General features: G+C 45.4%; 1 protein-coding gene across 6 annotated transcripts in view; it reads left to right on the forward strand.

Moving 5' to 3' along the window:
- The window catches only part of ZMIZ1 (zinc finger MIZ-type containing 1), a 337,359-nt gene extending 321,378 nt beyond the window's left edge, over positions 1–15,981 (forward strand). For 4 of the 6 annotated variants that reach the window (XM_062001159.1, XM_062001160.1, XM_062001157.1 and 1 more), the window contains 3 exons: positions 2,196–2,359; positions 8,069–8,317; positions 11,365–15,980. In XM_062001159.1, the coding sequence (XP_061857143.1) occupies positions 2,196–2,359; positions 8,069–8,317; positions 11,365–11,472 (521 nt within the window). In that variant the 3' untranslated portion in view covers positions 11,473–15,980. Of the gene's footprint in view, positions 1–2,195; positions 2,360–8,068; positions 8,318–11,364 lie in introns of all 6 variants that reach the window. The other 2 variants (XM_062001162.1, XM_062001163.1) reach the window with 2 other exon arrangements.
- The last annotated feature ends 695 nt before the right edge of the window (positions 15,982–16,676 follow it).

The following is a 16,676-nucleotide window of genomic DNA, read 5'->3' on the forward strand; positions in this document are numbered from 1 at the left end:
ATTTGAAGAAAAAAATATAGATTACATGCAAAATGTGGTTAATTTGCTCCAATGACTGCAAAACTGATAACAGATGATAAAACTTTATAGGTTTTCAAACAGATGAATGATTACTACAACAAAGCCAAGAGCACTGAATCACAAATTTTTCACTCATTTAGTAGGAGTGAAGTGCAGTCAGAGCATGAGAACAGAGCCATCTATTCATCATCTCTCCAGCTCAGAGCTGGGAATGGACAGGGTAGTCACAGTGGGCTTTTAGGCTTTGTGTAGCAATTGCTGCCTGGACTGTTATTTCCATGCTTTCCCCTGTGGATCCTGTAGCAGAGGTAGTTATTGCTTCTGACTCATCAATGACAGGTGAAATCCATGCTCTCCTCTTTCCCCTGCAAGAGGCCTGTCATTGCAGAGCACCAGATTATCTCAAATGTCTTCAAAGGTCTGTCCCTCAGCGTGTGGCATGGCTCTTGCTGCTGCATGGCTGTGGCTCCCTGGCCATACTGCCTTGCATCTGCATTCTCCTCCAATACATGTGCTGAAACTTGGTTTTAAAATTAGGTAATGTCCTCTGATGAACAGAAGGTAGTAGTAGTAGTATTACTGCTGTGGTTTGTGTTTATTTGGGTTTGACAGTAAGCACACTGAAGTTTAATTTGCAAATATAGCAAGTGCTCAGTAACACAAGGCCTTATTCCAGCTCTCTGCTATTGAGTCTTCCCTGAGAGGCAAGGCAAGGCCAGCTACGTTCTGAGAGGCTCATCCAGTTTGCAGATTAACAAAATGAGAATTAGTAAAGCTCTGCAGTATTTACATGATAGATCAAAGTCCTGACTTCTTTGAGAAATACTCTTACATGGCTAATGAGTTCTATTCCTCTGAGATTAAACTTCTGCTTGTGAGGCTGTGCTAAAGAGCAAACGATGCAGCTACTTCAGTTTGTCAGACTCCCTTCTTGACTTGAAAATTTAAAGCTGCTGTACTTCAGCTGACAGGCTCTCTGTGCAAGCTCCAAAGCCATTCAGTCATTTCAGAGCCTCAGCTCCATCAAGTTCAGTTGCCTATACCAAACAGCCGAGTGGCTTTAGTTTGGCTTCTGCTGTTCACAGCAAACAAGACACCAGAGTTGGCATCTCCATTGGAAGCATTAACAGAGGGATCTGGACAGAAAAAAATTTGGAGAGTAAATTCCCTGCACTGGGGTATGTGCTTGCTTGAGAATTCAAGTGAAAGTCACCAGGCTGACGCAGGACGGATCAAAACACATTGACAACGATCACGCAGTACCTGTCCTGCAGACCACCAGGGAACTACAGCCTCGTTGCTAGAGGGTAGATGTGAGAAGGCACATCCAGATCATTTATTATTATTATTGGGGTGAGATTTTGGTGCTCTGGAGAACACCATTTCAGGGTAAAGTCAGGTGGGTTTCATCAGTCTGCTGGTTTTTCATTATGAGAGCGCGTGTCCATACCCAGCTGCTGAAACTTGGGCTGCAGGCAGACAGTTTGTAACTGAAGATTAGAAAAACACACCCAAAAGGGGTAAACTGATGTTGTAATTGCAGGCACTCAGGAGAATTTTATTAGGTTTTGTGGGAGCAAGGACAATTGCATCACAATTAGATATGAAGGCCTGTTCTTAATGGAAGTTGCCTACTGTACCACAGAAGAAGAGCTAAAATAGATTCTGTGCTATGAAGTGGTACTTTGGCATCTTCCTGATGCAACTCTGTCAATGACCTTCATCAGAAACTGAAGCAATGCTGCAGTCTTACTGAGTGTGTAGAGATGCAGACACAAATAACACAGGTGTCCTAGAAATCCTGTTGGACTTGGGCAGTCAGCCTCAGTTGTACTGTGGTGCTTCCAGCTGCAGGCATTCTGCAGGATTAAATACCTCTTTCACGTCCTGACTTGGTTCAGCTTACATGGTGACTTGACAAAACATCAGTAGTCTACAGTTATCTACAAAATGTACCTGGATGATTAGTGTTTGAAAGCTGAGTGCTGCTTTTCCCTCGCTGTTCCTTCAGCTCGCTCCAGCAGCGGGGAGCACAGAGCTGTCATGCTCAGCCTCGCAGCTGCCCTGTGCTCTGCAGGGAGGATGCCAGGCCGCACAGCTCTTACAAGCTACTCCGAGAGATCAGTGTTGGGAAACAAGTCATTTCTTTCATGTCACATCTGTTTCTGTTTCAGGCAACAGTTACCAAGGTCATGGCAATTTTGACTTCCCGCATGGGAATCCTGGTGGCACGTCTATGAATGACTTCATGCATGGGCCCCAGCTGTCACACCCCCCAGACATGCCAAGCAGCATGGCAGCTCTCGACAAACCTCTCAGTCACCCCATGCAGGAATCTGTAAGTAATGGTGCCATGGATGTAGCTTTTCCTTTGTGGGGGTAAGGAGCTCTGGTCCAGCTAACACACTTGCCTTGTGAACTGCTTTTACTCTTTGTGGATTCTTCACTTTGGAAGTTGGTGAAACAACCTTGAGAAATGCTAAAAATGTCATTATTAGTTTCTGGCCTTTTCAAGTGTTTGGAGAAGCATTTATGGGGTGTTTGAATTGTCATTTAAGCTTGTTTATCTGAAAGAGACAACCTGGATCAGTGTACTTGTGTTAATCATTGTACTTTGCTCTGACATCTGAAAGAAACTAGTCTTCATTCCCTAGGCCAGCAGGGTCTGTGAATATCCATCTTCAGCAGAGAGCTTGTTAGACAAAGACGTTGGCTAACTTCAAAGCAGGGATGGTATCTTCCCTGGTTTTGTCCCTTAGGGCAACGTTTGCATCGGAGTATTTTGAGGGAGAATTCTACCCAAGTAGCATGAAAGGCACCTTTAAGCTGTTGGGAATAGGACAAGCCTGTAGATTTCAAGGAGGGACTGCTGCCACTGGTCTGAGAGAATACCAGTGTAAAAGACTGAAAAAGGAAGGTTCCTCGGGTCCCAGATGGAGAGGCAGAACTGTGTGTTGGGAAAGCAGCTTGCTCAGAGCGCTGAGTTTTATATACAGATCTTGCCATATCTCCAGAAAATGCAGTACTGAAGCAGCTAGGTGATAGCAAAGCTACCAGCTTCAGCTCTTAGACATGGCTAGTCATCTGTTTTAACTGGGGGGTGGGGTGGAGAGTGTGTGTGTATACATCCTCTTATGTTCATTTGAGTTACAGGGCAGGGGCTTTACAGTGTGCCGTTACTGCTCAGGAAGGATGTTTAACTTGACAAGTCATCTGTGCCATGTCTTTAGTTGAATACTAGAAAGTACAATTTCAGAATGCAATGAGGAAATGTGGTAGCAGATGCTCAGCAAAAGCCTACTCAGTCAGTGTCTCTTCTAGCTGGCAGTAGGTTTTCCAAGGATGGTGAGAAATAAGAGGAGAGTGCAGAGAGAGTTCTCAGTATAGCTTGGAGAGAGCCCAAGTAACAAGACTGTCTGCAAAGGAAGAATCCAGAAACCATAATAACTTTACCACTTTACAGGCTAATAAAGGACAGAACAAACATGCTGTAAACTTAATTTTATGTTGGCAAATTCCACATACTCCGCTTAAGGAGCAGCCTGGATGATCTGCATCAGAACTACCCTACAGTATGAGAGTGTAGTCGTGAGGGGAAATGGTACCTGCCCAAACCACTCACGGCTGCTTTCCTTTGAATCAAAGCCACGGGGAATTATTCTTTGTCTCCCATTACATGGCACCTACCTCCTGACTTCATCACCTTTGCTTTAGTACTTGTTCCAGTGAAGTTTCTGAAGTGGTAGGATATTAGGTGGTTGAAGATGAAAGCAAAGAATCTCTGGCTTCCTTAAAATGGGGCTGCTTACAGAAGCTACCAGAGGTGGAAGTTGCTCAAGGCTATGCACGTTCCAGAGCTGTAAGAGAGGGTATTAGGACAGATGTTAATAGATTTTTGGCTCTGTGGGCCAGTCTATAGCAAGTCTGATACATGCTGATGATAGCTGGCAATCAAAGGAAACCTTTGCCTCGCTTCTCCCTCATCTGTCCTGATACACCAGCTGTACTGCTTGGGTCTCAAGCAGGTTCCACCTATTTAAGGCCAATGGGTGATTTTCTTTAATGAAGATCAGTTTTCAGGTCTGTCAGCACAAGGGAAGTAGATTGACCTGTTGATGTAGTTAGTCTTCAGGCAGGTGTGAGGCCTGTTGCTCCCACGCAGCTTTTTCAGTATTATGAAATCTCTGCTGCCTTCTTTCTCTTTTTTTTTTTCTCCTTCCATTTTTTTCTCTCAAAATCAAAGTTTGTCTGTAACAGACACTTAGGAAAGGCAGCATCAAAATTACTGCTTTTAGAGGAATGAATGCCATTAACATGTTCCTAAATTGTATAGCTGAATGTCCTCAGACAGACATCTCTGCTCAAAGTAACCATAAATCAATGCTGCGTAACCAAACTAAGGTTTTAAGATGTTGCCTGTGCTCTTGTCTGGCTTTGTCTTTCCTTTTGGCACATTTAAGGTGTATTTTTTCTCACCTATGGTTCACTTGGACTGTTCCATGTTTACAAGGTGAGTCAGGATCAGATGGTTGGTCCTTGTAGCCCTGAGGTCTGTCTGTCTAACTGGAGCTGAAACGCTACTGAGGAAGTTCCTCATTTTGCTATTCTGAAGGCCCTTATAAAATGCAGGCAGAGAAAGCTGATCCCTGCAGACATACTCTGTAAGTCACTCCAGGAAATGCAGATAGATGTGTTTGCCCAGCATAAGGAGGGCTGGGTAACCAGGGCTGGATCACCAGAGCTACCTTCTCTCGACACTGCTGTTTCTGCTCCTGTGGAAGGAGAGAAAAAAAAAGACCTGAAAACGTGGCCAGAAGTAAAACCTGTTCCCCAGTGTAAAATGTTGGGGGGATGATAAAACAGATGCTTCTGTGTCAGTGCAAGAAATGGCTGCTGCCACAGTTGCCTCGTGTTTATGTTCAGAAAAGGTGAACGGGCTGTAGACAAAGGTGGATTCGGAGTTAGCTCTGTGGCTTTGTGCTTGTGGCAGACTGTGTGAGGAGCGGTAGGTGACTGAGCCATGGATACTCATGCCATAGTTCCATAAACATGGTGAGGTGACAGGAGCTGATGCTGCTCTTAAAAGTGATTTTGTTCCTGTTATCACTTTTCCTCTCCTTCACACTAGCACAAGGGTAATTGCAGCCATGAAGTGATCTGGATCTGGGTACTGATGTGATGGTAAACTAATTCAGGCACAGGAGTGGGAAGTTGAGCTTTGATCTGTGTCAGTTCTCCGACTGAGTTTTCTGCACACCTGCAAGGACATGCCTGAGGACAGAGGCATGGATGGGAAGGGTGGCTGAGGACAGCTGCAGGGCAGGATGGCATCTTTTGGTGCTTCTGCCAGCTAACCCAGCAAAAGAGTTGGTAAAACTATGACCCCAATAATGGAGAGAGATGAAAACTATCAACTTAACCTGCTGCTCTTTTGATTCCTCATCAATTTTCTCCTGAGATGAAAGGAGGATTGTTCTGCAGCTGTACATCTCAGCACTCCTAGAGGTCACTGTTGGGCTCGTAAAGGCACAAAAGGGGTTTGTGCTATTAAGCTGAAGATAGTGTAGTGTGCTGTAAGCTTTTCTTTTATAGATTGTAAATGTTTTAAGAGTGCTAAAGTTTGTACTTCTGAAAACAAGTCTGGAATTACCTTGCTACATAAGGAAAGGTAGTGTCCTTCATAGTGTGGAGCTGTGCTTTTAAAATGAGGTGCTGTGAGCTGGAGATACAAGCTGAACATGCACACACTCTAGTGCTTAGAGTACTTTTGCACTGTGGCAAACTTGCCATTAGTTAGCTGAAAGCAAATAGAAAAACGTTCTATCTGGTGGAGTCTGTGGCCTAAATCAGATGGACTTTGAACCTGCAGTGGCTGTTGAAGGTTATGGTGGCCCTGTGTCTCACAATGAACAATAGTTCATTATCTACCCAATAGTTATCTCAGGGCTCAAGATACTGCCTTGCCACCTAAATATTTTTCCATACAGAATGCTTGCCTATAGAAACACAATGTAGAATTTCTAACCTGCTTATTTCTAACCTTACTGTGTTGTGAAATATGTCTGAGAACATAGGAATGTCACTTGGTTTAAGTAACTACTGATACAAACATGCAAGTGTGACTCTTGCTTTGTGCATTCAGGGATAAATTTAAGAGTCTATTCAAGATAATTCTGTTTTGTTTTGTTTCTGGAAGCTGCTCCCCCCCTTCAGCAACACTATCTTAAATTACCTGTTTGTTATTACTAAGCCTTCTTAATTTCTGCACTCTCTGTTGCAATGAATAAAGAAGGAAACAGTCTATTTGGATAGATGTGTGCTTTCACTTGGAGTTTTGCAAAGCTTTTAGGCTGCAGATTCATTGACATCAAGGTGTGGCCCATGGGCAGGTTTTGTCCAAATTTAACCAACAGCAATAACATGACAGAGTACTTTTCTAAATAGTGTGACCCTAACGGAGAGAAGAGCCTGTATCAGAACTTTTTAATGGTTACTTTGAACTCTCATGTGGGAAAGAGGCCCAAAAGCAGTGTTGTGGGTAGAACCCGGCTCGTTTCCACCAACCTTGGATTTAGCTGGGTGTTGGGAAGGGCGTGCCTGTAGCTGAGCGTGCCTTTCCCGAGGGATCGGTGTCCAGGTCTCAGTTCTCATGCGACTGGGGAAATGGCTTTTTGGTTTTTTCATGCTTATTTCTGTAACTTTTTTACATTTTGTGGGAACATTTTAATTCAGTTTTGTAATAACCTCCCTTTTGCTTTCCAAAACTGGAGACTGAGGTTAAAATAACCTTGCAGTTTACGGTGATACGGTGGAAGGGTCAATGCTGACATGGCATTTTGCTCGTTTCTGTTGGCTTGGCTGGATGAATTTCATGCTGTTGTTTTATGTATCTGTTTTTTATATTTCAGCTTCACTTTGTGGCAGTGTGTAGCATTCCTCAAAAAATGTTTACATTTTTTGCTTCTCCATACACCCAATTAACATGAGACATCCGATTCTGAAGTGTTCAGACACTTCTTTCTCGTGGCACCAAGATCCAACCCCAGAGATCCTGGCATTACATGTGATATGCAGCAGAAGGAAGAATTGGGCTTGTGCTTGTTGCTTCTCTGTCATGTGAGAAAGACCTTTCCCCCATCCTTCCATAATAAGGTTTGGGAGATGCATGTGGTTTGGTAGCTTACTCCCCACAAACAACATTAAGAATCCTGAACTTTTGCTGGAGAACTTCCCTGTGTTTTGAATACAAAATAGAGGTGTGATTATGGGCTTAGTTTAAGCTGGCAGCAGGTGTGCAGGCACCTACCAGCAGCTCTGCCAGTGGATGGGCAGCTCACTAGCTGAGTTTCTTTGGGTTTTGTCAACCGTCAGAACTCACGAGTATCAGCGGGGAACATCTTCAGCCCTTAACAGGGGTGTTGCATCCTGAAGAAAAGGAGAGGAGGAGTGGGGAAGGACTGGCGTTTGCAAGATGTTTTTAATGAGCTGAAACAGGAATGGGCAGCAGTGTCAGGAAGCTGCCCAATAGGGGAACCCAGCAGAAGTGATGCCTTTTCTTGGTGAATCAGCTTCCTGGTGCAGGGATCCTTATTCCACAAATTATCCGTTCATTGGTGGAATTTGTCAGGACAAAAGCAAATTAGCCTTGCTAATGCTGCGTAGCACCCATAAGCCTCCTTCCCTTCTCTTTGGGGTTCATTACTTTGCATCTTCAAGCTCAGTTTCCCACATCACAAGGAAGCCAACCAACAGCACAAACCCAATGTGTCTATCCCCTCCTGCAGATACCCCTCAAAGAGCCGAGACATTTCCTCTGGCATTGGGATATGGAGTTTTCTTTTCCAATTGCGCTTCTTTATTTCCTTTATTGTTTTGTTTGGTTGGTTGGTTTGTTTTGGGTTGGTTGGTTGTTCTTTTTTTTTGCTGTGTGTGTCTTAAAGTTCATTTACGTTACTTCTTTTTGTCCCATGCGGTTACAGAGTCAGGCACCGCGAGCACTGTACCTTGTGGCCTCACTTTCTTTTCCTGCTTTTTTCCTCCTCCGCAGATCCCTCATCCCGGCAGCACTGATCAGTCCCATACTTCCATGCAGCAAGGTTTGCACGTCCCTCACCCCAGCAGCCAGTCAGGGCAGCCATTACATCACAGCGGGCCTCCTACCCAGCAGTCCCGGCAGCCGCCCCCGGCCGCTTCTAGCAACCATCCACACAGTGACCTGACCTTTAATCCCTCCTCAGCCTTAGAGGGTCAGGCTGGTGGACAGGGAGCACCCGACATGCCGGAGCCCTCGCTGGATGTAAGTCTGTGTCATACTCTCATCTGCCTGCCATGGCGTGCGCTTCGCATCGCGGCGGGAGGGCGGGGGGGTGCGGGACGGGGCGCCGCTTCCTCAGCACATCCATCCCTCACGCTTTGGGACAGGGGCTGCAGCCAGGGGATGGCGGCCAAGTGAGCCACGGCCTCCCCCAGCACCAAGGCAGGCCCAGCACCAGGCTCCCTCCCCCTCAGCGCCGGACAGGGGCTGCTGTGTGCTCGTCAGCCCCCGCAACCGGAGGGAGGCCGCAGCTGCGTGTGGCTCTGAGCTGTGCTGATCACGCCCTGGCCAGCGGGAGGGGGATCTGCTGGTCTGGCTGCTGCCCGTGGCTGACTCCAGGCCGTGCCCGGCCATACCTACTCCTACTCCTGGGAGAAACAGCTCCCAGTGTGCCACGTAGGACAATAACCAGCAAGGATGTCTTCTGCCTGCTTAGCCACCATGGGAGGCCACTCCCAACCAAAGATAAACACAGTTTTAAGGCCAAAAGTCATCTTCTGTCTCTTGCTATCCGTTCAGAGGAGACGGAAGGGAATTACCTGAGGTATATCTCTGGTTAACCACCTGCCTCCCAGAAGACAAATTCCGTAGCACTAGGACTGGATTTTCGTGTGTGCGTTCCCATATGTGTATCTTCTGTCTGTGCCAAAGTCTGCTGCTGCACAGTGTAAGTTCCTTAGAGAAATGTTCACCTCTGTGCCTCGGATTTATATCTGTACTCAGTGTTGCTGCAGTTACATCTTCCCTGCTGTCAGGAAGCCTCACAGAGAGGGGGAAGGAGTTAGGGGAGGGAGGGAGGAAGGGATGCTCCAGTTACAGGAACGCTGCTCAGTGCAGTAACTTCTCTCTGACCCAGACTGCAGTTGTTTCACACAACACGGTTACGTGCACATCCTTTGGGAACCATAGGCCGTGTGGCAGTTAGAGGTCTGACCCCTCGAAGACACCCATGAGCAGTATCAATGGGTGAAATGAAAACATCATTTTTTTTCTTCAACTATTTAAGAAACATAAAGTGTGCTGTTACGGGGCAGGCACTCATTCTGGGGTGAAAAGCAACGCAGAAGAACCTGTGCACTTATCCCAGAACCGTGGTTATCGCTGATGCGGGCATGCTGGATTCTTAGCGGAGGCTGAGGTTAGCTCCGTGGGAAGGCAGTATGGTTCTTTGAAATCTCTGTGAGCTCAGTCGTGACCAGATGGATTATTTTGGTGGGTTTCACTTTCAGCATGTGTGTTGTGGAACCAGGCTGCATGAAGCCCCGAGCAGCAAACCAAAGAGGGCACTGTTCCATGGGCAGCTCAGCCCGCTCCCGACTGTCACATGAATTCTTTAGAGCTTCAGTGTGATGCAGTCTAAGGTTTAACCTGAGTTACAGGATATACCTCCTGTAGATCCAGAGAGAGATACAGGTGATGATAGAATCACAGAATCATTTCAGTTGGAAAAGACCTTTAATATTGAGTCCAAGCTCTCCCCTCACCCTGCCACGGCCACCACTGACCCATGGCCCTCGGCACCTCAGCCCCACGGCTTTGGGATCCCTGCAGGGATGGGGACTCCACTCCTCCTTGGGCAGTCTGGGACAGTGTCTAGATTTTTAAGAACCGAGTTGTAAAATCATAAGACAAATCCAGCTTTTGTTTTTTTTACTTTCTACACATTTGGCAAGGCTTTAGTTTTCTTTTGGGCTTCTGTACTAAGGATTCATAACCAATGATGATAGCAGGTGAAATCTGTGTCAAAGCCTGGTGTCTTTAGTCTTGGTACTATGACAACAGCCTTTTTACCCTGGCTGAAAGGAGGTGGTGTTTTAAGAAGAACATTCCTTCAGGGAGGTTCTGCTTCTGTCAGCTCGACGTGGCACTCGGGAAGTAACCAGCTTCTTTCTGCATTTCACATTTAGCTTGTTGAGAAATATGTTCATCCATGTAACACTCAACGAAGCTGCATTCGCACAGGAATAACAGAAGCATATCAATATACTATTTGCCTGCTAAGTGTGATGCAGTCAAGCTTTTAGTTTTATAGTGTTTGAAAGCATGGAACAACTTAAACCGAATTCCTATGAAGTTTTTTTAAGCAGTCTGTATTTTTCTGTCTTTGCTGTAACATAGCACTGAATATAAAGGGAGTTTATTACAAACTCTGTTGGTTTTTGGTACATGACACTTATTTTTGACTGGGATCTGGCAAGACACAGAATAAACCCAGGAGTTAGGATTTGTTTGTTATCTGTCAGATCAAAGAGAATCTGAGTGATGGCTGGAGAACCAAAATGTTCTATTTGAAATAGTATTAATAACAATGGAAATACAAGCCCCACAGCTGTTCCTTTGGATACTAAAACATTGTGGAGGTTAGTGTGCTTTCTATTGGATGGGATCTTGCGGCCCTGACTGGGAAGGGAAGGGCCCCCCGCCCTGCTCCCCATACTCTTCCTCACGTTGTTTGGTTTTCTTTCTGGACTAGTTCTAACCCTGGGTGAGCTCCCTGCCCCAGCTCCCTACCCCAGAGCTTACCTCAGTGCACAGGAGAGTTTGGGATTGGCTGAGAGGGTGAGGAAAGGACAGGGCTGCCTCTCTCTGTAGGGGTGCTGTAGGCTTTGGGCGATGATCACACTGACCTGTGTGAGTCAGACTTTGTTGAGCTGCCTGGAAGCTCAGACACATCTTATTCCAGATGCATGTTCCAAGTTTTGATTCAGTGTTTTGTATGAAACGAACATACGTAAAGGAGCATTTGTGCAAGAGCATTTGTCAGCACCACTAGCCAGGAGATGTGCTTTGTTTATTGATGAACGTTGTGATGGGGAGGTGGGTCGAGATGGGAATGCAATTCACAGGTGAGAAGTGAGTAATACAGACTGTCACAAAGGAGTGGATGCCGTGCTGCTGCCTTCTGCTCTGTTTGGATACATACACACGAAAGCCAGTTTCCAGGAATGTGTGGTGTTTAATCCCTTTTTTTTTCCCCGTAATTGTGTTTCTGTTACCTGTAATTTTTGTTTTATCTTTGTATTTTATAGCTGCTTCCAGAACTCACAAATCCAGATGAGCTTCTTTCGTACCTGGATCCTCCTGATTTGCCAAGCAATAGCAATGACGACCTTCTGTCTCTCTTTGAGAACAACTGAAACCATATGTATTCTCCCACCCCTTTCACTTGTTCACACGTGTGTGGCTGCACAGCGAGGAATCTTAACACTCCTTTTCCACGAGAGAAGAAAAAATAAAACCAACCTCACAACTTGATCCAATGGTGCACTCCCTGCTTTCTTCATCTCAGAACTGCTATTGTCAGCGTCAAAGACTGCGAAAGTGACGGGAGGAAAAAACCACAACCCACAAGAACTGAGGAACTGCAGTGATCTCCCAGTCTGCCACGCTACACGTGACAGAAGTGCAGACAGTTGTGCAGCTGTTGGAAACCCCATTTGTTGTTCATCCTCTAGAGAGAGAGTTCTGTGATAACCATAGTGTGAAGTATCTTGGCAAAAATGAATCTTGGCAAGGGAAGAAAAGGCAACAAAATGGAACTGTCTTTAACTGACCCGTCTCAGAGTGTCCTTCCAACGCGTGTTCTTCCATTGTTTGAAACTGTATCTCCCTCTGCCCCCTGCTCCCCTCTGCGCCCCCCACTCCAGCCACAGCGGTGCGTTGGAGCTCTTGTCCTGGCCACACACAAAATAGAGAAACAAACACACGTACAAAGCTCAAAAAGAAAGCAAAAAAGCACAAATCCCCCAGTCAAATGGCGAAGGTAGGGAAGGGAAGAGCTGCAGGCCTGCCCGAGGGAGCTGCAGTGCCGCAGCAGTGGAGTCCTGAGTGTCTCCAGGATTGCTGCAAGTGCAGGAGTGTCACCTACCTCTGCACAGCAGAGCAGAGCATTCCTCTGACCAAACACACAGATTGGAAACACCCAGGAAAAACCTTTTTCTTTATTTTTTCTCCCCAAAAAAAGGAGTTTTCAATGTTTAGGGGATGTTGTTTTGTGCTTTTGGTTTCCAGTCAGCACCGTGTGTGGCTGCGTTCCCATCCCGCAGGAGACGTGCTTGCCATGCAGATTGGCAAAGAGAGGGAGGGGGGATGCAAACCAGACCGTTCCTGGCTGTTACCTACAGCCTCGGGTGCCCTGAGCCTTGTGTGTGTCGCTGTCCTGCACAGCACGTGGCGGGACGAGCTGGATGGAAGGCAGCCAGGGAGGCGGTTGCAGGATGGAGGGAGAGTCACATCACTGCCCTCATCATTCTGTGTCAGAATTGGCTTGAGGCGGGGCGTTGACGTTGGACAGACATCTCACAGCTTCAGTTTTGGTTTGCTTTGCGTTCCGTTTCCCTGACTGTTACGGATAATTCAGCCTTTTCCTTTTCTCCTCCTTCAGTTTCTTTCTTTAAGCTTTGGCTGCCGGGATGAGCTCTTTCTCCTGAAGGACCGGGCATGGGGAGAATAAGTAACTTGTCAGTAGATTGCTACTGCCCTCGAGAGACCCTGCTGCCACAATCACTGTCTTGCCCCTGTGACCTGTGCTTCTCGTGTGGTTGCTGCTCCTGCATGAGCTTCCTATTGCTTCTGTGCCCATTTCTGTGCTCTTCGTCTCTCTCTCTCTCTTTCCCTCTCCTATAAATGATGTACAGTAGCTGTGTAAGAAGTGCATGTGTGCCAACTTTGCCCTCGTGGTGCAACATTTCAGCTTTTGCCCACTGTACAGTTATTGGTTCCGTTTCTTTTTGTTACTAAAGCGAACTTGACCCTGCTCCTTTTTCCTCACCCCAGATCCCATCAGGCACCCTTTGTCAGCTCGCCACGACACTTTTTAAACTGAAGTGCCAGGCCAACTTGAGTTTGTTGCTGTTGGTTTGAGTAGCTCCCCCACCCGCTGTGTTCAATTGGCAGTGCTGTAAATGGCATGCTCTGTGCTTACCACTGGATTTGCTTTCCTCGCCAAAGTCCTGGTTGTAAATTCTCTGCTGTTTCTGGGTCCTCTTGCTCTTTTTTGTTCCTGTTTCCCGCCACTGCTGTACGTGCATCATGAGCTAACGCGTGCGAGTCGGCAGCACCTCGCTGTAGATAGTAAAGGAAATGACGGTTTAGTTGTTTTATTTTCCGGTAGGAGTATGGAATCTGTCAAACATATTCTGTAGAGATGGTCCCACACTTATATTTTTCCTGTTTCGAGTTTTTTTAAGAAAGGCGCTGTTCATTATGCAAAATCAATTATTTTAAGAACTGCTATTGTAAATATCTCTGTGAATATTTTAGTATCGTCTTTGATAATACTCAACATTTTCATGATCTGGTTATACTTTTGCTGGTGTTTTTAAATACCTTGTCTGAAGAAAACAAACAAATATAGGTCCTTTTTTTAAACAAGAAAATTGAGGGTTCTTTAACAGAATAAGGGAGTTTGTTGGGTTTATTTTTTTTTCCTCCCCCATTTGCTTTTGATAAATTATCCCAAATTCCATACCCCTGCTTATGAGTGATTGAATGAACTGATACATCAGGGCCCAGCTCTGTCCTGGAAGCATAATAACCCCAAGTGATTACCCGGGGCAAAGAAAACCCCCAACTGACTGACTGGTGTTTGTTACCTGTGGGTGATGGTGGGCTGGTGACGGCAGAGATGTAGTTGGTTGGCCCAAGTGAGCAGGACCCCGAGGGACAGTGGTGTGGGCAGGGAAAGGCACATGAATGCAGGCGGCGACCGTGGAGGTGCCACGTCTGGGGCTCTGGCCTCCAAAACCGGGGCAACTGTGACAGGGATCTTGGGGGCTGAGGGGGGAACAGTTGAGTCTATTTTATTCTGCTTGGAAGTGTCTTTTTTTCTTAGTAGGCTTGACACTCTGTAGAGGCTCTCTGCAGAACGTTGCCAGTGCCGCGCTGTGGTACACGGTGACGTGGTCATGGTGCTGCCCTCACACAGTTCCCAGGAGAGACCCTTCAGCTACAGACGTGTCATGCAGCCATTTTTCTGTCCTAGTTGCCCCCTGTATTTTTGCTGCAATGTTTATAATAGGTATCAGAGCCCTTCGCAGGGGTGGCTAATGATAAATGGACTTTTATGCTCTTACAGTTGGGGGGGGTGTTGTTTGGAGGGAGAAGTTTCTTAAGCCATAGGTTTGGGAATAAAGATTCCTCACTGTTAGTCGGAACCGGTTGCTCAGATTGGTTTAATTGATTCTATTGAGTGTTCCACCCTCCACTGATGCCTGAGCAGCAAATCAGTCACCTGAAGAGGTTTTCCTCTTAAACACGTTGAAATACTTTGAACCAGGTGTGTTAAGGATTGACCTTTTGCTAACTGGTAGTATTTAAAATGTATAATTTCAAAGTACCTGTTGGAAAGCATAAAGGGAACCCTCCCACCCCACCCCCCCAGGTCTTAGCAATATGTTTGGAGCAGTGTTTGCATCTGCTTTGTACAGTAACGGAGAACTAAAGTGGACATTTTTCAGCTTATGGAAACATTTGTGTTTCTGAGCAGAACTTGAGAGAGAAAACACGATTTTTACCCATCACCCAAATGGTGGACATTTGAGACAGTTTTGCAACTCAAACTTACCTAAGATCAGGTACTGTATAGTGGAGTCAGTGTGAAAAAGCTTCTAAAAGAAAGTGTAGTTATTTTTTTATCTGTTCACTGCCATATTAAAAGTGTAGAGAGAAAACCCCCAAACCTAGCAAATAGGGTAATCACAGGCATTTCTTTTAAAGCTTAATTATGATATGAAATTCCAGTAGTATTTTTTATTCTTCTTTTTGTTTGTTTGTTTGTTTGTTTACCTTTTTTAACTGTTTCCCTCTGGAAGTTCATCTGGGAAAGAACCCACAGAGATCTACAGTTCTGCTGCCAAGACATGATCATTCTAGGACTGACAGATCCGCACCGGTGTCTGCAGCGGAGGCTCAAGGGACAGCTGTACATATGTAAATGACAAATAGAGACATGTTGAACAGAAATGCATTCATTTTCCTTGGAATGTGCATTGGGTTTTATTTCGCAGGAGAAGACAAAAGCAAAACAAAAACACACACACACACAAAAAAAAACAAGCTTGAAGCTCCATCATATGTGGGAAATGAATCCTGTTTGTTAAGCGTTCGTGGAGTCTCGGCATCTGTTTCACTCTCACTTCTGTAATATACTCTGATCCTTCGTTTTGTTTTATCTCCATGTAATATTTAGCCTACGTGTACTAGTCAATCACCTGTGTATTTTTAGGGTGCTACAGAAATAATGAAGAAAAAAAAAAACGGGGATTAAAAATAAAAAGGAATTAAAAAAAAAGATGAAATACGGAAACCAAATTGATCCTTTGTACAATTTTTGATATTAGAGGAGATCAGAGGAGAATCCAAAAGAGAAAAAGTACAATCCGAAGCAACACGCAAAAATGGCCATTGTCTTTGTTTGTACATGGTATGTACAGTACAATGCAATCATTTCATACTTTAAACTGGTCAGAAGAAATAATTGTGATTTTTAGTCTTGCAAAACTGTATGTAGTTAGATGATGTGACAACCTAATATTTATCTAATAAATATGTATTCAGATGAAACCTGTATATTAGGTGTTCATGTGGTTATTTTGTATTTAAAGATCAAATTATTTGACTATTGCTAGACATTTATATACTCTGTTGTAACACTGAAGTATTCTCATTTGCTCATGTTAAAGTTTTTTTTTTTTTCCTAAATAAATTTGCAAAATTGAGGTCTGGCTAATTAGCAGCTGCTTTGTAAGTCCTGAGTTTCTTCTGGAAAGAACCAACTCACTCGTTGCCATCCCCTGGTCTGTGCGGAGTGGGAGGTCGGTTGCACAGGATGGACCTTGGCAGGAAGGGAAAGGTGTGAAGTCTCCTGGGAGAGACACATCAGATGAGGAATGCACATGTCCTGGCCCAGAAGGGTACAAGTGAGGTGCAGCTCAGCGTGCAGGGCACGTGAAATCTTTGCCTGGAAGGAGTAGCAGGAAAGGAAGGGCTTTGTGGGTGTGGGCACGTGGGCACTGGTCAGCCATCCAACACAGTAGATAGTTCTCTTGCTTTTAAATTGTCATGAGTTTGATACTTTTCATTGAAGTGAATTTAGTGACCTTGGAAGATGACCAAAATGAGCTGATTTTTGGTTTTTTGATGCATCCCCATTTTGGAGGAGTTGGTTCTAAAATGCAGCCTTTGAGTTACAAAGTGCTGAACTCCTCTGCCTGTGTAGCTGTGAGCAGACTGACCTGTGACACAAGGAATGCCCACGGGGTCACATGGACAGCCACAGCAGGCACAGGTTATCTCTCTCTTTGTATATGGCATTTGTGGAAGTGTTTAGTCTAAGCCCACC

Source organism: Colius striatus, chromosome 8 (assembly GCF_028858725.1).
Source record: "Colius striatus isolate bColStr4 chromosome 8, bColStr4.1.hap1, whole genome shotgun sequence".
In the NCBI taxonomy this organism is placed as follows: Eukaryota; Metazoa; Chordata; class Aves; order Coliiformes; family Coliidae; genus Colius; species Colius striatus.